This window comes from Corapipo altera, unplaced genomic scaffold (genome assembly GCF_003945725.1).
Source record: "Corapipo altera isolate COAL_440 unplaced genomic scaffold, ASM394572v1 61411, whole genome shotgun sequence".
In the NCBI taxonomy this organism is placed as follows: domain Eukaryota; kingdom Metazoa; phylum Chordata; class Aves; order Passeriformes; family Pipridae; genus Corapipo; species Corapipo altera.
The window spans coordinates 28,661,362-28,686,053 of NW_020884875.1; the positions used below are offsets into that span (position 1 = coordinate 28,661,362).

General features: G+C 39.0%; 1 protein-coding gene across 10 annotated transcripts in view; it reads left to right on the forward strand.

Moving 5' to 3' along the window:
• MSH3 (mutS homolog 3) overlaps positions 1-17,642 on the forward strand; it is a 98,376-nt gene extending 80,734 nt beyond the window's left edge. For 4 of the 10 annotated variants that reach the window (XM_027634525.1, XM_027634519.1, XM_027634527.1 and 1 more), the window contains exons 21-24: positions 9,897-10,083; positions 10,276-10,405; positions 11,162-11,336; positions 13,305-13,730. In XM_027634525.1, the coding sequence (XP_027490326.1) occupies positions 9,897-10,083; positions 10,276-10,405; positions 11,162-11,336; positions 13,305-13,413 (601 nt within the window). In that variant the 3' untranslated portion in view covers positions 13,414-13,730. Of the gene's footprint in view, positions 1-9,896; positions 10,084-10,275; positions 10,406-11,161; positions 11,337-13,304; positions 13,731-13,752; positions 14,645-16,486 lie in introns of those variants that run through there. The other 6 variants (XM_027634522.1, XM_027634521.1, XM_027634523.1 and 3 more) reach the window with 6 other exon arrangements.
• Positions 17,643-24,692: the final 7,050 nt, after the last annotated feature.

Here is a 24,692-nt window from a genome sequence, read left to right on the forward strand (position 1 = left end):
TATGTGCAGATGGTGTAAATGGTTCATTGATAACAGTTTCTGGGAAATGGCATGGAGGGCTATAGAATACACAGTTTTGGGTTACACCCATCCAGTGATGAACTGGTCTCAGCTATCCTAACTAGGACACTGAGTCTGTAGTTAGGAGATATAATTTTCTTCAAGTTCTACTCTATATCTGAAAATGTTGTGAAAACAGATGGTTATTGCTCACCTTGGCTAGAGAGGGACAGTTCTGTTATTCTAGCTTGTATTACATGTCTATATGCAAAGTCTTTCAGATAGACACAACCATGGGTGGAATGCTGAATCGCTCTGTTACAGATTCAAGCTACAGAGCTGTTTTGGTATTTCTGTTGTCCTTGTATAATGATTTTGAACATGTGTAATATGCAACTAAAACTTAAACCACAAAAATCTTTGGGCAGCTGACCACCGAAATAATGGAGGACTTTCATTCCCCTCACCTGGCCTTAGTTGGGTCATGTTATTTCCAGCAACCAAGATTCAGTTCCAGCCATGTACCTTGCCAAGGAGTGGCAACTCTGAGTTGATCAATGGATTCAGTAAAGGGAGGGGATTTTGATCACTGAAAGGGATAACAGAACTACTGAGAGATTTGTGAAGTGAAGATCCTGTTGAAAATTGTTTTTGGGGACCTACTCATGTGAGTAGCTCTGGTCTCTGCTTTGCGTGACCAGGGCTGGAGCTGTGTCAAGGGAGGGTTTGGTTGGATTCCAGGAAAAGGTTTCTTCCCTCAGAGGGTGGTCGGGCACTGAACAGGCTCTCCAGGGCAGTGGTCACAGCACCAAGGCTGCGGGAGCCTTGTCCAAACACTTCTTGAGTGTTTGGACATAAGCTAATTCTTCTTTCTCTTTTAAAAAAACAGAATAAGTGCAAGGAAAACATGCTCCTCCTGTGTTCTCTGTTTTTTGGACAAAAGCGCCCATGCATGTTTTTTAACATGTGATGCATTTCAGTTTAAAGAAGAAATGGTATTATTTATACATATGCCTGGCTTAGCATGGTGGCACTGGTGAGATTGTCTGTTTGTCTTCAGGAAGCTGCTTTAATGGCAAAGACATTTCATCACAGAGTCCCTCTAAGAGGGTAACTTGGTGCTACTCTGCCAGCTAGGGCTGTACTTCCCTTGCTCTGCCACTGCTCAGGTGGGATCTTCAAGTGATCCTGAAACCCACAAAGACAAGACGTGTCCCATTGCACTGAAATCTGTGAGCACTATACACTCATCGGAGAGAGCATGATGTTATATTAAAAAACATCAGTATTTGAGTGCCTGCTTGAGTGATGTACCTGACACTCCTCATCTCCATCATCCCAGGAGCAGAAGGACCCACGTCAGTCAGATGCAATTGGACCCACAAAGATGGAAGAGGAAAGGGCATTTATGTATCCCAAAGTGACATCTCTCGTATATAGACGGCAGGAGTTCAGGAAACACCGCGCAGATGATCAATATGATCAAAATGATGTTCAATTTATTATTTAAATGAGTTACCTTTTATGCAGTTAGTTTGTTCCGGGTACATGATTACAACAAGGTGATTGGATAGCTCAGTCTGTGTATGTCTCATGCCTTCCTTTCATTGGTTCTGATGCTCTGTCCACGCGGCCTGACATCATTCGTGTCACCCAAAGCCCCTCCTATGGATCCACCTTTAGGGACTTTCCCGAGGCTTTCCCGGTGTCCCTTTATCTCCAGTTTCCCACAACTTTCAACTATAAACACACGATTTTCTCATACCTTACAACTATAAACATACAATTTCACACAACTAACAACTATAAACACGCGGAGTTTTCACACAGCTTGCAACTTCCAAAGTTATGTTAAGTGAGGCCTAGTGCTTCTTAGGAATATGGGTTGTTCATAATGTGTCCATTTTCCTGCAAATACTCCACACTCGTATGATTCACTACAAGCCTAGTGGATCTTCTCACCCATTTTTTTTCTATACCTTGATCGTTTTCACCTAAAAGAGGATTTACAGGGCAGAAAATAAGGGAATGTTTGTGGTTGTGCCTCTGTGGGCTTGTGCAAGAGTGCAGGATGTGTGGAGGCCTCTTTTCTGTAATCTGAAAATAAATCCTGTTAAAGCCTAGAGGACAGTTTAGAGATGACAGATTTCTTCAAAGTAAACTAAAAAACCCAGGGAAACTCAACCCCGTTAATCCAGGCTTCTGCAAAGGCTGTGTGTCAATAAGCCATGGTACTTTCTTCTCTATGGTTTATTCAGGCTGTTTTTCTGATCTGTAAGTGGTGGAACTGACCTTCAAAAAGGTCAGGTCTTATAAATAGATGTTTTGTGAATGTTACCTCCCTAAATGCTTTTACAGCTATTTAATCCTGACAATTTGACAAACTCAGGTTACTGTTTTGTCAAGAGTGTGTGTAGCTGAAACAAACAAGTACACAAACATATTTTACTTGAATAAAATGTCCATATTTATGGCATTATCATGAATTTCAGTAGGGTCTAAAGTCTCGATGGAAAGCAAGTATTTTGCTAATTCCTCCAAGCACTTTGGCAATTGACCTGGGATGCTTGTACTTTAATTTTTCTTTTCTTCATTGGAATGCCACCATCATTAAAAATTGAAAGATATTTAAAATTGCACAATGCACTTTAACAGATTACAATGTTCCAAGGCTTGTTAAGAGTTTATTTTCTAAGAACTCTTGAGAAATTCAGAAAGCACAGGATGAGTGGTATGTGAAGCAGGGAAAAGAATGTTTCTGTCAGAGTGCAAATGGAGTAGAAGGTGTTTTCCAAGTGTTTTTCACAATTAATTGGAATCTGAGGTAAATCACATAAGAACAAAATCAAAATAATGCTTGTAAATATTAATGGACAAAAATATGCCGTTGATGTAACTTCCGGTGGCAAAAAAAATCCCAACTTTTTGTGACTAGGCAAATCACGTTGCACTTAATTTCATTCCAGTTTTACTGGTTTATTGGTACAAAGGAGCTGCACAGGAGGAGCACAGAGGGGAGAAATTTTGAATTTAAAATAATAAATAAGTAACAATCTCTGTTATTTTGGACTTCACTGCAGAAATGGCCCTATTTGCATAGAAATAGGCAAATATTGCCTTTCATTTTTATGACGTGCAAAATTTGTTGGTCTTGTTAACATAGAAGACCAGTCACCAAACTAGAAAATTCGTTGCTTCCATTTATTTCGTTATTAAGATTTATTGATTTCTTTGAAGCTTACAAGGTAGGATGATGGAGGTAATTTCTTACTAGAAATACCAGTTAATATCACAAAATTTGTCATGAATCCGGCTAGTCAGCTTCCTCCTACCTTTATCCTAAAAATCTGTGTGGAGAGGTGATAGCAGTGCTTGGCAGGGCTGTCTGCAGGTGTGTGCAGAAATCACCAAGAGATGAGTGCTGAGTCAAAACTGGAGGAGTTTATCTCAGCTGAGCAACTTGGTCGTACATGACCTGGTCTTGGCCAGAACTTTGGAGGATTTTGTTTTTAAAGTTCTTTAAACCTGAAAATAAGTGTTTAAATTTAAATCAATCAGATTTTCCTGTTGGGGGGGAAAAAAACATAGAAGTCTCTCAATTTACCTGTGCAGTTTGGCTCTGAGGGATAATGGTCAGAAAATTAAAAAAATCAAGGCACTTCTTGGCCTCTTTGTTCAGTTTGTATATGTGTGGTGATGCCAAGTGGTTCTGCCATGCACATTGATTTATGTATTGTGCAGAAAAGTAGGGAACTGTTCACACAAAGCAATCCCAAGTGAATGGCATGTCCACGTGAGAATTTTATACTGATACACCAAACAACTATAGTTTGTATTGCTCTGGAAAGCACAGTGAGTCAGAAAAACAGAACTTGTTGGTTGTCAATAACTCCAAAGTAATTTTCAGAATTGTTGCTCCTTTATGGCACAGTAATTTGTTTCATTTTGTTCTTCCTTAATTGTATTTGTGTTTACTGCCAGAATAACAAAAATTACTTAAGTCTTTCATTTATGCTCACAATCCATCATATAATTGCACCTCTGGGGTATACTGTTCCCAGCTTCCAGGAGAAAAACAGGATGCCGTATTAAATTCTTTGGACTTTTTTTTGATCACATGGACACAAGTGGTTTTTTGGGTCATTTTTCATAAGAAAAGAATAAGTAAAAGTTGTAGGTAGCATTGTTACATTGAAAAATTATTTCATTGTGTTTTTTTCTGGAAAAGTTATGTGTTGGACATTTCACAGTACATTTAAACTGTAACTATTTCTGACAGTGTTCTGTAGCTCTGTACAAATAAATTAAGCTGTGCTTTGCATATATCTGTAGCTAATTTAGTTTCGTGTCTGCTCATTTCATAGAAACATGCATCTGCAGTGTTATGTTTGTATCTTTTAGACATGGTAATAATACAGTATTTAACAAAACACTTTGGTTTACATATGTGGCATTTGATGAAATCTGTGAATACAAGTAACTGTTTTGCTTTCAGAGGTTTAAAACTGGCCCTGCAAATTCATTCAAATTCAATAAAAGCCAGTTCTTTATATACATAGATTTATAGGACAATTTCTGCTGCATATTTCAGTGTTCCTGACAGAGATTGAGAGGATTTTCCCAGTTCTTTTACAGTGGAGTTGAATGGTTGTATTTACCTTTCTAAAACTCTTCCATCCTATGGTTTAACCTGATCACAATTTGAATTGGATTTTCCTTGCTGTCCACAGGTTTAAAGGGGAAAAGTTCACTTGTGCTGAGTGTTTCAGCCACTGTCCCTCTCTGTTGCTATAGTTTCTGCTCCTTAATCCCCCTTGGCCTCAATCCTTCAGCTGCATATGCACATTAACTTAATTACCTTGAGTTACCTCACTGGTATCTGACAGTAGTACAGTGAAAACCTGCATACATTTCAGGGTTGGGTTTTTCTTTGTCTTAATTTTTTCATCTTTTTCAGGCTAACATTGGTGACTCTCAAATCAACACCTTAATTTGAGTGTCTAAGCTTATAATTTATCCTTTAACAAAATGTTTGTACTCACAGAGTTGGTCTTTTTCTGGGCCATCAGTAACATTTATACAGATAATTTCAGGAGTGAGTGATGTATTTTCCCCAGGTTAGGTAACGGTATTTTTAAGGACTTCTCATATTATTGAGAGTCTCATTGCTGAATTTCAGAAAACAACTTTCTTGGGTGTTCTTCACTAGGTAAGGTAACATAAACTTTTGTAAAACAACTGAATTTTTGTTGCCTTACAAAGCACTAGGAATGAGGGAATTCTGGTAACTCATTGTTAGTGACTGCATTGACTCCACTGGTCTTCTTGTCCTCCCAGCTCAGTATTGTCCTGTCAGTCAAGGTGAAGCTTTTAAAAATATTGAATCCATGGATGTTTTTCTTTCCTCTGGCTTTTAGCAAAAAAAAAATCAATGCACTTCACATCTTGAAAGTTAATCCTGTTAGATCTGTTTCTTTTAATATAGTGGGGTGCTTGTGTGTGCAGGATTCCCCTGTGGGACAGGTCTAGAAGGAAACGAGGATATAAGTGACTACTTGTTCTGGCTACTTCAATTATCCAGTGATAGGAGAAAGGGGAAAAAAAAATTAAAAACTGCTATGAAACTTGAGTTTTGAGATCACTTTGGACTTGCTTTTCTTTCCAGGGTAAATCAAAGTTTGTATCCATAGGAGTCTTAGGTTTTAATAGTTTCGTTAATTTCTCAGTGAACAAGCAGGTCACATGTCTACAACAATGTACAAAATAAAAATACATTTTACATTAAATGCATTCTGTCAGGCTTCTCAACAACTGTTCTTCTAAACTGGGTAACATGCCATTAGTATTTCTTCATTTAAAATTTGCAAAGAAGCAGTTGTAGAAATGGTTGAGCAAGTGTGTGCATGTTGACAGTAAACAGGTTAATATCATGAGCATCTTCTGATTTCCTGTCCTCATCCATGTATGTTTGCATATATTTACAGGTCACCATGAATAATGAAAAACTAATAACTGTCCTGATAACAATGCTTTTTGTCTTGCCTTTTTTTTTTTTTTTTTTAATTCTGTAATTACAGTTTCTGTACATTGTTTTTCTTAGTGTCAGTTTTTGGTTTGAATCTGTGAGATCTTGATGGGTATGAAGTGAATGACATGCCAGTATTTTTGGGGGGAGTGTGAAGCATTAGTTTCTTGACAGTGAACTGCTACAAATTTGCACATGGGATCTTCAAAGGAATTACTTAATACCTGTTCATTGTTTGTGGAAAGCAGCCAGAAGTTACAAAATCCAAGTTGGGCTACTTTCATACTCACCATGGGACATTCTTGTTAGAAGTCTGAGTGTTTCTGAAATACACAAGGTTTCAAGCCACTTTTGTGGGCAAAACTGAACAATTGTTCTGGTTACACTTTGGGACTGGAGCAGCCATCCTGCTCTTCCTCCATTTGGGATGCCTGTTCTCATCTTCTTGGCAGACCAATCTGAAAATTTTGATTTTTTTAATCTGTGAAGTCTCAGTAGGTGTTGTTTGTTTAACCCAGTTCAATAGAAGAAGTTTAAGTGTTGAAATGAAATTTTTCTAGTGTCCTTCCACTCGTGTCAGGATCAATATAAAATTTTTCTGTTGTCATAAACAATATCTTCAGTCACATCTTAATACTCACACTTTTGCAACCATTTGTTTTCAGCAGAGACCACACAAATCTGCAGCTAGGAAGAGTATTTTCTGCAAAAAAACTCCCAAAGGATGCAAAACAATTGTTGTGAGATTTAAAAAAAAAATAAAATTAACTATACATTGTTGTTCAAAAACCGGTTGTAGAGAACAGTCCCATGTCAGAAAAGGGATGAACTGCAAGGCAGGAGCAAATCTAATCATTTCTTTTTGTAAACTAGTTATTTTAATTTAAATTACTCCTGTTCAAATGCAATGATCCTTGAAATGACATTTCAAAGAGTTTTTTGTGAGAGAATGACTGGAATTGTGAAGTTACATTATGAATGTATTTTATTTGTGTTGTTTTCAGTGTTATCTTTTAATCACAGAAAGTGATTCTTGTTGATTCTGAGAGTGTTCTACACCTTATTCTCAAAGAAAAGAGTAATTTCCTTTTAATGTTAATTGTTCTTGAATTGGGTTTATTCTTCTGTAACACACACTTGGTTTTATTTCTCCAGTAAGTATTTTAGATGAACTTCTAAACTCAAGTGGATGTTACTGAAGTGAAGGTGGAAGTGTAATTTAAGCTGCCTTTTTTTTTTTTTCCCCAGCATTAAGTATTTTATAAACTAGGAATCAATAAATAGCATCAGGATGTTGACAACTGCGTGAAAATAAGGGTTTTGCAGTCTTGTTTTCCAGGATTCATTTGGTGATATGTGGCTGGGTTTTTTATCAGTGGGAGCTCCTGGGCTGCCTGTCATTTTCACAAGCAGTGTGAGAGATTCTCACTAAAATAAAAGTGTAATAAAATACCTGAGGTCCACGCTGTGCTCTTAATTTGATAACCAAACTATTTAAGAGCATGTTGGATAACTTATTTAGAAAGGTAGCACAGTTATATAATTGAATTTATGCTCCAAAAATTAATTTATGAAAACATAGCCTCCCTGTTGTTTTTTCTGAGGCCTTTGACAGGAATCTTTGCTACTTGAACCTGTCACTGAAAAGAGATAATGCCTCCCATTTTTATACAGTTTACATAATAAATGCGTTGAACATCTTAAGGTGAAGAGCTTTTAATTATATAAAATTTGGTTGGCTGTCAAAGAGAAGTTATAACAAGTGGCTTCCAGCCAAACTACGTCTGCTGAGGAGGGATGGATCTCTTCCCAGCACTAGAGAGGCACTCATGGGCAGAATATTATGGGGTAAAGTTTAATGTCTTAATGTATAAAAACATTTAGGAGCAAGATACATTAAAATGGAAATTTAAAGTGACTAAATCTCGTAGAAGTTTGCTGGGATTTATTATGGCTGTTTTAAACATGAAAAAAAGTTGTTTGAGCAATAGGTGTTAAGAGTGAAATACTTTATTGTATCAGGAAATACAAAGTTAGGGAGCAATGCCTTGGTTTTATAAATGCAATCATCCACGTTAAAACATTTATTCTTGTTTTTGGGTAAATATTGCTTAGCATTTGTGTATAAAGAACAAGTATAATTCTTTTAATGTTAAGGACAGAGGCAGAAAGAACAATTTTATCCATTTTCAAAGGACGACATTTAGGAGGTTTTATGTCATTTAAAAATGACATTTTAATCTGTAGATAAGCCCTAGTCAGATTTGAATGTTTTAAGATGCTGAAAAGAAAGGCTTCTTTTGCAGCTGTTTCTAGCAACAAGGGAAAGATAATGCTCATTTCTGTTTGTATCTTGAACATTTAGTGTGAAAGTTCTGAAAATTATTTTTGTGAATGCAAATTAGATACAAAACAACTAAATTATTTGACTCTCTGGAAATGTTGCAATCCAAAAGAAAAATAGATCTGAGAGCTCTCAGTGTAATCACCACAGAACATACATACAGCTTGTTAGATGCTGCCTCTCTGATGAAAAGACATAAATAATGAGAACATAATAATACTGATAATTCTAGGATTGGAAACTAAGGTTAAAGTTACCCATTATGGAGAGAGATTGTTCAAACATAAAAAGTATTTGTCATTCTGGTAAATGTATTTGTAGTTAATAGTGTTAAAATAGACTAATTATACTGTCCTCTGTAGATCTGTGCAGGAAGGGGGATTGTTTGATTTTACAGCAGGACCTTAAATTCTTTAATATAATATTAAATTCTTTAATATGTTCATTGTTCTTAACGCAGCATTTAAAAGGATTACAACAGCAAGTGGCTTAATAAAATGATAATTTTGCAATACCTCAATATCCTGAATTATATATTTAATTCAGAAAACACAATGTACTAAACCCATGAGTCAGTTTTCCTTAAATCAGTATGGTTTGTATGTAATTATATATTGGCTGATGAGAATGAATAAACCCAGTTTTACATCCCTTACCGGTGGCTGGTGATAACCTGTCTCAGAAGGGATGCTGTAAAGAGATTAATGCAATTGAAACGTATTAAGTGGAAAAAGAAAATGTTCATTCCTCCAGGTGGAAGTGTATTAATTTAACAGGTAAGGAAAGCTGCAGAAAAAGAGAAGAAGTGGACTAACAATTTCATCAGGTTTCTGAGATGAAAACTGCAAATTCACAATTTAAGGTAGAATTTGAGACTTGAGGGTTACATGAGTCTGAAATGGGGATAAAAGAGTTATATGAAACGTGGAGGAATTTGTGCATGGGGAGGTCACCTGCTGGAGGCTTCGCAGCCCAAGGACAGCTGTGTTTTAAAAGAATGAGGAGGAAAAATTTTAAAATCTCTTAAAATCATGTTTAAGCATGCTGGTGTTGTATACCTGTGTAGTTAGGGGAAATAATTGTCTAGGGGGGGGTGTTGTAATTTCCTGAAGGAAGTAACTGCTCTGTGTGTTTGTATGCAAAATTACCTGGTCATATGAGCGCCCACTCCATGTGGAAATGCCAGTATCTGATATTTTTGGGTATTATTAGCGTTAGAAACCATACAAATTAGATGGTCAAACTAAACCAAAGAAGTAAAATTCATCTTTATAGCTACCTTTGCTGGAGTTCTTCTTATGAGCTGCTTGGCCTGAATTCTCAAGGTCCTTTTCGGACTGTTTGTGAAGGTGGGAAAATTGTGTGCTGAGCAGTTGTTCTGGAAGGTGAATGTTCTGGCTGGGTCCTTCTGCTCTGCTTGGAGCAGCAACAGGAAATTTATATCAAAATGGTGTCATCATCATGATTTTTTTTCCCAGCATTACCTGACATTTTTCACAACTTGATGTGTTCTGTGTCCCAATGCAGAATGGGTGCAGCAGACAATATCTACAAAGGCCGAAGTACCTTCATGGAAGAACTGACAGATACTGCCGAGATTATAAGAAAAGCCACGCCAAGATCCCTGGTGATCCTGGATGAGTTGGGCAGAGGGACAAGCACACACGATGGAATTGCCATTGCTTATGCTACACTTGAACACTTTATTAGAGATGTAAGTGTTCATCTGGCACGTGGCTGTGAACACTTTTTCAGCTTGGCAGGCTGACTTTGGCATTTCCTTGTAGAAATGTGGCATGTCTTAGTTCATAGCAAAGTACTGTGGATAAGGAATACCAGTTCTGTGATGCTGTGTTTAAAAAAAAATTAGAGCCAAACCTTGTTATGTGTCTATTTGTTGTTGTAGGTGGAGTCCCTGACCCTGTTTGTCACTCACTATCCCTCGGTTTGTGAGCTGGAGAAACTGTATCCAGACAAAGTTGGTAATTACCACATGGCTTTCCTGGTGAATGAGGAGGAAACTGGTGAACAAAAAGGTACAGTATAAACCTAAATGAGTCTCAGGCACTGTAGGTATGGGTATAAATCAAAATTGTTGTGATAATTGACACTTCAGTGTGAACACAATGCATCCAAACTCAGAGTGTCAGCCTTATGTGGCACATGTGTCATACACACATTTTGGGGGGAACTGAAATCCATTTCTCTCATGTTTTACACAGGATGACTGAGCAAGGTGAAAGATCCACCCAGCCCAGCATCCAACTTTCCACAGCAGCAGAACACAAAGGATTAGGGAGCAGGGATTAGGGATCAGCAGCTCCTTCTGAAAGATCTTGCTGTGTGCAAACATTTGGTATTTATGGGCCTTCAAGGGCAAGTTGTGTTTCCTGCTGTTTTGTATTTCATGTTTTGGATTTCATTTCAATGAGACTGCCCAGTTTATTCTTGTGTATCCTTATTGTCTTCATCCTGCTGTGTCAGGGAGATCCAAAATTTGGTGTTCTGTGGACATCAAAACACATTATTGTTTTGAAACTGTTTTGAAACATATACCTTCACTTGGTGGTACCAGTTCTTGAATTATAGGAGGCATCATAAAGGCTTGTTCCCTGAATCATTCTTGAAACTTTTTATGGGTTTTTTTTTAATTGCCATGCTATTTGCCATTAACTTTCCCCCTAAATAATGTTTAGTATTGTATTATGTGCTTATATTGTGAGCTAATCAGGACAGGGAACTTCTGTATTTGCCTCATAGAGGAGGTTTTGACTTTGGTTTTATTTTTTTAGGATCTGAAGTTGAAGAGAATCCTGAATTTATCACTTTTCTTTATCAAATAATTAAAGGAATCTCAGCAAGGAGTTATGGGCTAAATGTTGCCAAACTGGCAGATATTCCTGAAGAAATCTTGAAGAAGGCAGCTCACAAATCAAAGGAGTTGGAGAAAATAGTGAATATGAAAAGGTCAGAGCAATTGTTACTTTTTAAAAATTATTTCCTTCTCTAATGCCTACTTCTGTTCTCACAAGTGATCCTGAAAATATTAATTAATTTAATTTAGGAAGTATCTTTCTTACTTTGGAACCTGAAACTGTGTTTGCATATTATAGTATAGAAGGAAACGTGGATATTCTTCTTCTGACTTAATTTGAAAATATGTATAATATATTTTGGTTGCTCCCCAAGCAGTCCAAATTTTTACTAAAAGTTCGGGGATTTTAACATTTTTCTGATATCCAGTTTTCATTTAGGGTGTATGTACCTTATATATTGGACTAGTTACGAAAATTTTCATATATATCAAATAGCATAATCCTTCTAAATCTCGTAACATTGTGTACACAGTTTAGATATAAATATTTGCTATATTCATATTCATTTCCACTGAGAGTTTTTTTGTTATTGTTATTTTCAGTGGCAGCCCTATGACCAAAATTCAGATAGCCTCTCTAGGAACATAATAAATCAAGATCTTGGTTGTCTGTGACTGTAGCTAATCCTGACAGAATAATTTTGTATGAGAACATTGTGACTACTAGTTATTTATAGGTGCAAACAGTTATTTTGAAACTCAACAGTTCTTGGTGCTTAACAGTGGTTCTTATCCCCTTCTAATAAAGCAAAATAAAAACATTCTATTTGAAGGTACATGGTAGTTTATGGGAAAAAGAATGTGTTAGCTTATGTTAATTGGAAATAATAGTCCATAACTGACAAAAGTAAAACAACAAATTACTAGCAATATCTTAACTCTGTTGTTATAGGCTACATAGGGTTCTAAAATCAAGAAAAAATTCTTCAGAAAAGTGAGAGCTGGAAGGCCAGAGTTACTGGGTAATAAAGCTAAAATGTGAAATAATTTCATTTATCTTTTTCTGTAAAAATTTTGCCAGCATATTACTTGGACAGGGTGCAAGAAAGTTCTAGCATGTCTTCATTGCTAAAAAGGGTGTTAATTGCATACAAAACCCATGAGCAATAAAAATAGTATGGGATGATGTAGTTGGAAGCCTGATTTAGAGTGGTCAGAGAGGGGATTTGAGGGCTGACTGAGCAGTAGTAATTAAGGGACTTGATTGTCCCATTTTTCAGCCTTTGGATCTGAAAGCTGCCATCTGTATTTTAGTTTTGGTAGGTAATTTGGTTATATTCTCAGAGTGGAAAAGGACAAATACTTACTCTAAAACTGTGATGAGCCCTTTGTCCTGTCTCATCACTAGGGCCAGGGAGTCCCTATGCCTTCTTCCCAAAAGAGATGTTAACAACATTAAAAGTGGGTATGGTGCATAAAATAACCATGGTCTTGCAAATCAACCTCAGACCTGTTCATTGCAATGCATTTGTGCTCTCACAATACGCATGGGCCAGATGCCTTGTCTTATTTTTTTTTAATCACTTTCATATTATTTCAGAAAATCCACTGGGTAATTTCATCCAGTTTTGACATCTTTGTCATCAGAAATGTGTGCTATCCCATTTTAAATGTCTTGTTATTTGTCACAGCTCTTATAAATCAAAAAAACACTAAGAAGAAAATCAGGAGGATGTGTGCACTCATTTAGATTGAGAATGCCTTTTCTCTTTATGATTCTACAAGTGCAAATTTATAGGGACTGAGTGATGAAAATTAAACAGTGCCAACTACAATGCTGTTTATTTCTTTTAACGTTTTACTCTTTCTCAGTGTTTTGTATCATTTTGTCAATACTTCTGGTACTGTAAGTAAGTTACAAAATTAATTTGTTGGCTGTCCTAGAGCAGGAACATGTATCTTAGAAAACATTACTGGTCGTTTGAAGATCACATAACATTTTGAGCTGTGCTATTTTTAACTATGTATAAAATTTTGCAGATGACTGTAGGGCTTTCAAGGTTTGATGTGCTTCATTTAAAAACGTGCCTGTATTTTGATTATTTTTTTTTCTCTTTCAGAAAGAAAATGAAGTGTTTTGCTGAAGCGTGGAAGATAAATGATTCTCAGGAACTGCAGAAGTGGAAAAGTATGTGTGAACCTGAAGATGAAAGAAAGGACAGCTTTTAATCCTCAGATCATGGTTAAAGATGGAAGATATTGGAGGTGCAAAATATAGGTCTGGAGAGTAATGGATTCTATCAGGGTGTAGTTCTGGTGCACTAAGTTGACTTTTTTGCCTTCTGAGAGATAAGAGATGCTGCATTGTGTGTAATTTTTCTCTCTCCACATTCCTTCCATTTTCACCCTTCTTCTTAATTGCAAGATGTCTACTGGCATTGGATCTAATACATTTAGAAAATATGAAAAAAAATACTGATAAATTATTAGGTAAATATTTTATAAATAAAATAATGTGTTTCATCTTTATTGTACTTCAATTTCTAAAGAAATATTTCTCTGTGTTAGGAGAATGTAGCTGAGTCTCAACTGTGCTGTACTGCAGTGCAACTGGTAAGAATGGGTACTATTAGAGAGACCTTTTTTCTTGTTACAGTGTTAATGCATTTAAAATTCACTGGTTTTTTAGAGCACCCTTTGCTCCTGATCTTGTCCCTCTCTGGGATGGTCTGGATAAAGACTTAATGACAAAAATAATCTTGGAGTATTGTAGGGTGAGTGAAAGGAGCAATTCAGGCTGTGCAGCTGGTGCAGCCCCAGTGCTCTGTCAAGAACAGAGCAAAGCTGAAAAATACGGAAGTGTATTTTTATTTCTGGTTATCAATGCCAAATTTCACATGGGAACATGATATCCAAATTGTTTTTCCCTTGTAAATAACCAGGTTAAATATGTTGCTGTGAAAATGGACCATGATGTTGGCGGACATATTCCTGAGGGACTGACCCTGTAAAGGGACCCCACACTGGAGCAGCTGCTGAAGGACTGCAGAAAACTTTTTTACCTGCAATTTTTTTACCTGCAATTTTTTAACTGCTAATATTAAACAGACACTTCTGTCCAGGTTCTTCAGATGGCAGAACATCATTTAAACAAATACTTTGCCACTCAAATAGCAGCGATCAATGTGAGCTCCTCCTTCCAGACCCTGCAATGCCTTGACTTAAACTGCAAGAGCTGAAGAGGAAAATTAGCCTTTCAGGGTGTGATTAACACACGTGTGTTTATCTAAACCAGACATTGTGGAACCTAATGAATGCAATACTCTGTTATTAATGTGCACAGATGCAGGGCTTTGGATCTAAAGGCCTCTGACCAGAGTTATCAAAGAGAATAAATGAGCCATTGCTAAATTCCTGTATGTGCTAAATGTGCTTTTAGTTGTTGCCCTCAAGGGAGCAGTCAGACTATGCTCTGACAGGAAAAAAAAAGACCTGGATGCAGTGAAAAAAGTGAAGAAATACAATTAAGTGTAGATGTGGTATTGCTGTTTGCTCGTACTATTGAGAACAAAGCAATCACAGCAGCGTTGTAATGTCTGTGATCACACTGGAAACAACTGCTCGTTTCTAGCCCTGCTGAATCCAGCAGTGGAGGTTATCTTGCTATCCCAGTAAGGTTTCTTGTAGACATACAAGCTAATTACTAAAGCTGCTGTTTTATTTGCTGTCCTCAGAGAGAGATGAGAAGCTGTTCTTTTTTTATTTTTAAATTATTATTATTATTATTCTTTCGTTTGCAGTTCCAGCATATTCCTGCACAAGTTGGCAACCAGTCACTAGTGGTGACCCCCAGGGATCAGTGTTGGGCCCAGTTCTGTTTAATATCTTTATTGATGATTTAGATGAGGGGATTGAGTCCACCGTCGGCAAATTTGCAAATGACACCAAGCTGGGGGGGAGTGTCAATCACTTGGAAGGCAGGAGGGCTCTGCAGAGGGACCTGGACAAGCTGGAGAGATGGTCTGATTCCAATGGGATGAGGTTCAACAAGGCCACGTGCCAGGTCCTGCACTTTGGCCACAACAACCCCATGCAGCGCTACAGGCTGGGGACAAGAGAGGCTGGAGAGCAGCCAGGCAGAAAGGGACCTGGGAGTTTGGATTGACAGGAAGCTGAACATGAGCCAGCAGTGTGCCCAGATGGCCAAGAAGGCCAATGGCATCCTGGCCTGGATCAGGAACAGTGTGACCAGCAGGACCAGGGAAGTGATTCTTCCCCTGTACTCAGCACTGGTGAGGCCACACCTGGAGTGCTGTGTCCAGTTCTGGGCCCCTCAGTTCAGGAAGGATATTGAGGTGCTGGAGCAGGTCCAGAGAAGAGCAACAAGGCTGGTGAAGGGACTTGAGCACAAGTCCTATGAGGAGAGGCTGAGGGAGCTGGGGCTGTTTAGCCTGGAGAAGAGGAGGCTCAGGGGAGACCTCATCACTCTCTTCAACTCCCTGAAAGGAGGTTGTAGCCAGGTGGGGGTTGGTCTCTTCTCCCAGGCAACCAGCAATAGAAGAGGGCACAGTCTTAAACTGTGCCAGGGGAAGGTTAGGTTGGACAGTAGAAAGAAATTCTATACAGAGAAAGTGATTGGCCATTGGAATGTGCTGCCCAGGGAGATGGTGGAGTCACTGTCCCTGGAGGTTTTTAAGATGAGACTGGATGTGGCAATCAGTGCCATGGTCTAATAACCATGGCAGTGTTGGATCAAGGGTTGGACTTGATCTTGGAGATCTTTTCCAACCCGACTGATTCTATGATTCTAAGATTCTGTGATTAGGCTTCATCCTCAAAAGAATTTAAAGTACAGTTTTGGTAGTGGAATCATCCTGGAGATGTACCCTATTTTTAAATCAGAGTAACAAAGTTTTGTCTGTGTGCTGAGTCAACAGGTTTTATTCTGTAAGTTTAAGGTGTAAGGTTAAAGAAAAGTTGCCTGTGCTTAGATGGGTCTTTGTCATAGTGGGAATTCATGCTAGTCTTGGGTTTGCTTCAAGACACTAGTGTTTAAATCTTGTTATCTAAATATTAATATTTTTAGAAACCTGCATAAGGCATTAGCTCCTACTGCTGTGCCAGCACGGTATTGACGTGGTTAAAATTTAATATTCATATGAAAAATACAGCTTTTTGCTATACATCAAGGTAGAGTCTGCTTGAAAAACTTCTGCACTTCATGGGTTTTATCCCTTTTTTTAAAGGTGATGTTTATCACTTTTGTGAGCTTTTTCATTGTTCTCTTCTCTGTTCTTAACAGAAAAATTTTAATGCCTTTGTCCATCTTGTCTTGAAGGTGTCACCTTCAGAGATCACAGTGCCACAGGTGAGCAACAAAACCTGGCAGAGCATTTTGATGGGAGAGAAGGAGAGGGAGGGCTGGGTGCACTGTAACTGCCTTTGTGTGTTTGGTTCTATAAAAAAGTCCTTATGGAATACACAGAGTAAAATACATTACCAATACAATTACCTCTATTGCTCACAGACAACATCTGTCACTGAAGTAATTCTCCAGAGGATTTCTCTTTGTGTTGCAAAGTTTTCCAGCAGTATTTATAGAAATTACATGAATATGCCTACCATATATGTTTACAAAGTGTACAAATCAATTTAAAGATCACTGCAATGTCAGCTCGGTCAGGTATTGCGATAAAGTGTGTTTACTGCAATGAAGTTAATGTTTATTTTTGAAATCTGTCTGAAAGTAAATTATCCAAATATTTCTACTATATGTAAAATTATTGAGAATTTGATTCTATTCTTTTAGTAGAAATACCTTGCTAGTTCTGATATGTTTCCTAGGGAAATAAAGGTTTGGTGGATTGTGTTGCACTGAGAGAAGTGGGACTTCCTTAATTACATTTTATATATATATATATACCTTACCTAGACTCAGAGATAGGTAGAAAGCAAAGGATATTTTCTTAATTTCTTAAAAATCTTAAGCAATTTCTGAAACAATAGTCTTGACTTGTAAGATGCAAGGCCTTGCAGGCTATGCTGTGTATTTTCTGAGACTGGACTGGTTTAAGCCATACGTGAACTGTGGGGAGAAACATAGGGCATTTATAGTTTTCAGATATTTATGTTCTTTTGAACTTGCAAGGAATCTGTAATTTATTTTTTTTTTTACTGCTGTCCTTCCAAAAGTTTCCATGTAAGTGAAAGTGTTTTTTCAGGTGTTACAAAGTAAGGTCATTTTTATTTAAAATACTGGTAGCTGCCACTAGTAATAATAATAATGAAAAATGCTTCTGATGTTAATGGAATTTTTAACCCTTTTTCTTTTATTTTTTAAGCAGTCACTTTTTATTATGCTATAAGAAATTGGGTGATTCTTGGGAAAGAAGGGATTGGAAAACACAATATGCAGCAAATATCAAATGCACAATCTGCAATAAAGAAGTAGAAATCAATGTTGTTGGTTTTTTTTTAACGTAATAATCCAAATATCTAGGGTGACTTAAAACTCAGAGTGTCCTGAATACTGGGAAGATTACTAGATATAATTATCTCAGTCTTATGTAACACTAAATAAAAGTTTCAGTCAAGTACTGAGCTGTTCCCTCTGCCTACATACTGAAATATTCCTCTTTGCATATTCCTTCTGCTCAACACATTAGAAATTGACTTTCGTCTTCAGGCATTCCAGAACATTTCATGCATTGTATGAGCACATATTTATAGTTCTTATTCAGAGGAGAAGGGAACAAACCTCGGATATGCCCCTCAGAGGGCTGGGATGTTTAGTCAACTTGGATTTCCAGTGCTGGAGAGGAGAGGAGAGGGAAAGGTCTGATCCACCACAGGGGATGAAGCCACAGGTGGGATGCATAGGGCAGGTGTTTGTTTTGCAGTGGGAGGGCTGAGGATCCTTCTTAAGGTGTGTCCTGGCATGAGACAGCTCCAGCAGCTGGTCAGACTCCAAGTGCCTGGGACACTCACTCAGTGGAAAAACAAGGGCTTTGGAAGGAGAATCAAAGAAGGGAGTGGGGGATAATCAAGAATAAGGCCTCAAAACAGCATTTTTGTCTGGGTTTAATCCAGTCTACCCAAAAAATGCTTCGTGGGGGAGTGATAATTTGGATTTTTTCTTTCAAAACTGATCTTAAAGCAATTAAGTTTTAATAATGCTAAGAACACAACACCAAGGTATGCCGAGCTGGCTTTTCCAAGAATATTCCCAGCTCTTAGGCAGCACAGGGTCCAGTGGGACCACCCTCCTTCCCCACGGCTGGTATCTGTCATGTTTATGCTCGCCTTGGTTGTGTTTTATGCACACCTTGAGTTCATGTCATTGCATAGCGAAGTATTTCTGCATAAAGTGAAATACTGCACTCTATTTGCAGTACTTCACCTAACGCAGACTCTATTAATGCAATTAAGTGTTAAAAGAGCTGATCTTCTATGCAAGTTCCTATTCTTAATAGCTCCTACACTGGAAAAGAAAACTTTGGTAATCCTTTAATTAAACTACAGACTAAATCTGTGTAGCCTTTTGACACATTTATTTGAGTAGCAATTAAGTCTTAGAAGTGATCTGTGGCTGATGATATGTTTGTTCTGTCCCACAAGCCACTAGGCTGAGAAGCTACAGCGTTCCTTCCCACCTTTTCCCCAGCAGTAGGACAAAAATCTTCGCCTGATTCCTTCAGGATGTAGCTTTTTTCCCCCTTTGAACTGTTCTAACAAGTTTTGTATTCTGTTCTTCATATCCACTGATTGTTTCTCATCTGGTATGCGCTGCAACCATGTCATTTATCACGGCCCTTTTATTCTCCCTGATAAAGATGAAGGGTCTTAAAAAAAAAAAAAAAAAAAATTTATCAATTTAAACTTTATTTAAATAAAAATTTAAATAAATGTACGCTTTTCTCTGTATGGCAGCTCCTTGCAACTAATTCATTCTCCCTCAGGAATCCAACTGCTCCAGTGGAAGCTTCAGTGGTGCTCTGGATTTTATGTTCCCAAAAAGTGAGTGAGAAGGTGTTCCATTACATGCCTTGTGGTGCTGTTCTTTAAACCAGTATGTCCTGCAACCTCTCATCTCCCCCAGTTTCTGTACAGACCTGTCCCCTCATTCACAGTCAGGTGCAGGATTGGTTGCACCAGTCCACTGTAAATGAGCTGCTGAGCTGCACAGATCCCTCCCTGCAGGAGTGTTCCGCTTCGCAGGGTGAGTGAATTCACCCTGATCTGTACCACACCCTCAATTCCAACAGTTTCATCTTCAGGATCCCTTAAAAATATTCCCAGGGATTTCAGCAAGAGTCTGCTTAGGGTCAGAAATTGGTATGTTATTTCCCTTGTGTTTCATCAAATCTCAGCCGACATCCTCTGTATAATTTTGCTTTTAACTTACATATTTAATCATTTCTACTTTCTGTATTTTTGAAATGTAGGTGAGAGAATGATAGGGAGAAGAATTTTGACTCTTCTCCCACCTTTACACAGTAATCCTTTAATGCTTTGCTTATCACCACTGGATTGGAATAAAGGAATATCTGACTTCCTAATTTCAGGTCTCAACCTCATTTGGTCTCTCAGTTTTAGATTCATGGAGTTTTGAAGTGAGTTGGTACCAAGTGCCTGTATATCAGTTTACTTGAGCTTGACAGATCTCTGTGGTCACCATCAAGTATTTAAAACTTTTCCCTTTCCTTTCCTGTTCCATTATCTTTTCACATTACAGAGGGCTGCCTTGCCAAGGACTTCACATATAAGAATCTAGGCACTGCATTTGATCTGGGTGTGCAGGTGAGAAAATGATGCTTGTTATGGGACCTGAGGTGATATAACCTTTTCTTTACTGGCAATACAAGGCAGGAGTATCAGAGTAGTTTATAAGGTTCCCAACAGGGAGAGGAGATGAATTATTTGCAAGAACAAATCCTGGTCCTGCACCAGAGCCAGAGTGGTCTTATCACACACAGGTTATAAGCTAAACAGTGGTGAGTGCTTGCCTTCAGGTTTACAAGCTGTTGTGAAGAAAGTTATGGAAATACTTAACTGCTTAGAAAACTGCAGGTTTTGCCTGACTCTGTTTTTTCAGAATCCAAGGGCTGTACGTGTGGCACATGCCTTTTGACTGTCCCAGGACAAGCCTTGTGACTCACTTCAACTCCAATCAACCTCACACTTAGGAATAAACTCCCTTGGATAGTCAGACCTCCATACTGTTTTGGAATTTACAGGTTTGTGATTGGAAGTGATTCTCCAAAAATAAATGGGATTATAAATGAACCGAGGGTAGGATTGCATTTATGGACCATACAATATTTTCAGGTAGTGCCATCCAAAAGCCATGAAAACAGGATGTTTTTGTATCTCTGTGAGCCTCTGCTTTATAGATGAGGTTGGGCAATTTCAGCCAGAGGGAGGAAAGCTCTGCTTTTCCCCTTGTTAATGGGATGATGTTAGAAATCCTTACTTGAGGCACAGTTGTGTTGTAAGATAACAAAAATTTGTGTGTGGTTCATCTGTGCACATCCACACCTGTCCATACTCTGAAAGACACATTCTCACCTCTCAGAAGAAATTGTTTTGAATATACATAGTTCTTGTTAAGTTATATTCATTCTGTAGGCACCCATTTAAAAGTTCCCATTGGACTGGATCCCTGGAAGTGTCCAAGGCCATGTTGGACAGGGCTTGGAGCAACTTGGGGTAATAGAAGGTGTCCCTGCCTATGGCAGGGAAGGGCTTTAAGGTCTCTTCCAACCCAAACCAGTCTGGCATTCTGTGGTGAACTTCCCTTCACTATGTGGTTCACCTGGCTTTTCAAAAATTAGCCATTTGTGTGAAAAAGCCTCGAACCAGATTATACCACACTGATGGATTCACTTATGCAGTGGTCGTACTCAGACCACTCAGTTCCAGTGTCACAACATGTCGCAGCAGCCAGAGGTGACACCGGTCAGTCATTCCTGCTTCCCATGTTCATTCTGAGAAAAGCACAGGACTGAGGGGTCCTTTTGCTCCCCACAGACCTCCATGTACATGAATTTTCCATCATGTTGTTTGTCCCCTCCCTTGCTGAGCTGCTGAAGAGCTTCAGTGCCTGGCACACCAGGGTATGACATTTTTGAGCACTGCTGCTGGGCTGTGGACAAAATCCACCCCTTTTAGAGGCCCAAGATCCCTCCAACATCTCAAACACAACCAACAGTAATTCTCACTGAGAGACAGCTTGTCTTTTTTGATTCTTACCAAAGCTTTTTTTTCACCCTCCCCACATTCACTAGGAATTCATATTGTGCTGCAAACAAGTCACAGTTCAAGGACTTTTTTTATTTATTTTTTTATTCTAAATGGAAAACAGTCTCTTGCTTTGTGCAAAGTGAGAGCTTTCAAGAGGGCAATTTATTATGACCTTCGTAGAAAATACAAAACTAATGTATGAAGCTCTCAGCTGAGGATTGTTTGTGTGTTGGAGCAGTTCACTCACTGCTTCGCCTCACAAACAGGAGGTAACAGTCTCTCAGTCATCTCCTTTAAAAGCAGACACTGTTTGGATAGCACTGACATCACTTTCATGTCTGTGCAAACTTGTCAAGGTAAATCTCTCTTAGGTGCACAGAATGAGTATTTTAAACATTCATGTAAGCAACAGGATTATCCACTGCTTGCAGCCCAGAACTGGGGTTTGCCAGCAGAAATCCAGGTTCTCTTCGCTGCTCATTCATCTCCCAAAGGGAGACAATGCAGGTCTGATTCAGGGTGGCAATGCAGTGAATGTTCATTATTTGCTTTCTGGTGACATGCCTTGTAAAATGGAAAGAGGCAGGTTCTAAAGTCAGTGGTGAATGGATAGAGGTTACCCACCTAACTATTCTGAGCTGGGATCTCCCTTACATAAAAACATGTTATACCAAATCTTTATTGCTGGGCTCATTTTCCCACATCATTTTTCAGATACGGAATGATAAAAAAACAGGACAAGGTTTCCATACCAAAGCAGATGTTAAAGGCCAAAGGGGCCCTCTTTGCACACAGAGCAGGACCTGGGAGGAGAAAATGTCCAAACGTGCTCCTTGATCCTTGGATGCCTACTCTTAGAATCATTAAATCACAGACTGGTTTGGATTGGAAGGGACCTTAAAGCTCCATCTTGTTTGACGCCCTGCCATGGGCAGGGACACCTTCCACTATCCCAGGTTTCTCCAAGTCCTGTCCAGCCTGGCCTTGAACACTTCCAGGGATGAGGCAGCCACAGCTTCTCTGGACAACCTGTGCCAGGGCCTCACAACCCTCACAGGGAACAATTCCTTCCCAATATCCCATATAACCCTGCTCTCTGGCAGTGGGAAGCCAGTCCTCCTTGTCCTATCCCTCCATCCCTTGTCCAAAGTCCCTCTCCAGCTCTCTTGGAGCCTCTTTAGGCACTGGAAGGGGCTCTGAGGTCTCCCCAGAGCCTTCTCTTCTCTAGGCTGAACACCTCCAGCTCTCCCAGCCTCTTTCTTGCCTTCTCCCCACTAAATTCTTTCGTCTGACAGCAACAGCAGAGTGTGCTTTGCCCAGTCTAACACTCCAGAGGCCCAACAACCTTCTCCAAAAGGTTGCTCTTCTTCAAAATCAGTCACAGATGGGGACTGTGATACGTGGCATATTAGAAGAAACTTCAGGTCATGTTCCCTGCCTTTTAAGTTCTGTCCTTTCTCTCTCTTTTAGAACTTATTTCCAGTGAATACTGAGGACTGTGACAGCTGGGGGCACTCAGGATGGGGGGAGGTGTGACAGCCGTGACTGCTCAGGGAACTCCCTTCAGGCTGGTTCTGCTGATGGACCAGGATTCTCCACCTGCTGCAGGGGTTTTGACAGGAGTCCATTTATGGTAAGTAATTTTTATGCTGAGTAATTTTTGTGCCAGTAGAAATGTGTGAACACGGAGAATATAATGTGGAGGAGGTGGATCAGGGCAGCCCCGAATCCTGCAGTCGTGTAGAAAGGAAGAATTCCAGTGCCGCTTAAATCCTGCTGGCAGCCAGGATTCCTGCACAGATCTGTGCTGTGGGAGGAAAGTTAATGATAAACTCATAATCTCATTGCTTTACATGAGGGAGAAAGTGCCATTGTTAACACATAAGGGATAGTTTGTTTTGTTTCTAATTTACATAATTAGAGATATTATCTGTTTTGTTCTTAGTAATCTTGAGAGCCTGGCTGTTATTTATGCTGTTATACCTGTGAATGAGATAAAGTCTGTCTCTGCTCTCACACCTTAAAAAACCACATTTTTTGCCTCTTGGGAATGAAGTCACTTCTCTGGATTTGTGGATCACTCAGGGCAGAAAGCAGCAGCTTCCCCAGGCAATAGGTAATGGTATCACTTCTCATCTGCTCACCTCTCAGTCATGAATTGTGGACAGTGCAGTGTAAATCAGGAAATAGATCGTGGAGTGGAAAGAGCTTCAGGCTGAGCCAGACCAGAAATCACCAACCCCTGCCCAGGCTTGGGTGAGTGGCTCAGGCAAAATCAGTCCTGGATGTTAAAAACCCCAGGGTGATGCCATGTGCATCTTCCCCAACAAGGAACTAAGAATCATAAACTACCAGAATGGTTTGGGATGGAAGGCACCTGAGAGATCATCTCATTCCACCCCCTGCCATGGGCAGGGACACCTTCCACAAGGAGTAGCAGAAGTCGAGATCGAATCTGGGGTAATTCTCTGTTGTTGGGTGATTTTTACATGCCAGTGGATGCTTTTGTAAGAGAGACAGAAATTGATTCAAGGTACTGATCTGGATTGTGATGTTTACAAAGCACACTGCTTTCTCTGCAGAGCTGTACTTGTGATGCAGAAGTACAGATAAAATCGGTAATAAGGGGGGAGACACATGGTGAGTAACGAGGAGAAGGGCTACAAGCTGGGCAAAAGTAGGTGAGATTAAATTGAAATAGTCTACAGCACTCATGATGGAAATTTATGTAGCAAATGAAAGATGAAGATAAGCTTTCAAGGCACAGTGCAAGCTCTGCTGCAGGAATATATGTTGACTTTTTTTTTCCTTTCCCTCCTACTTTTCTGGGTTTTTACTTTTGCAAAGCTTTATTGAGAAATAAATCTGAGAAGATTGTCAGACACCAAAACTACCTTTGCCCAATTAACAAATCAGTTTAACCTGTTCAGAAGATTCGCAGGTGAATTATTTCAACAAAAGACACAATACAGAGATTCATTATAATGGTCACAAATGAAAAAAATTACCCTCTCTTTCTCCTGGTTTCAAAGCAGAATCTTAGCACTTAGCAAAGTGCAAGATGGGCACTTGAAATTTCTTGGTGTTGTCAAAACATGGAGGGGGGGGGAGTTTTCACAGTGAATAAAAGGATTAAAGAGATATTAGCTTTCTTTTTTTCAGCATATGGAAGCCACAGCATCTTATAACTCAGCTAAAGTTGTTAAGAACTAAAATCAGCCAATACAATACCATCTCAAGGGTCCCAAGATGAGTTTTTAATGCAT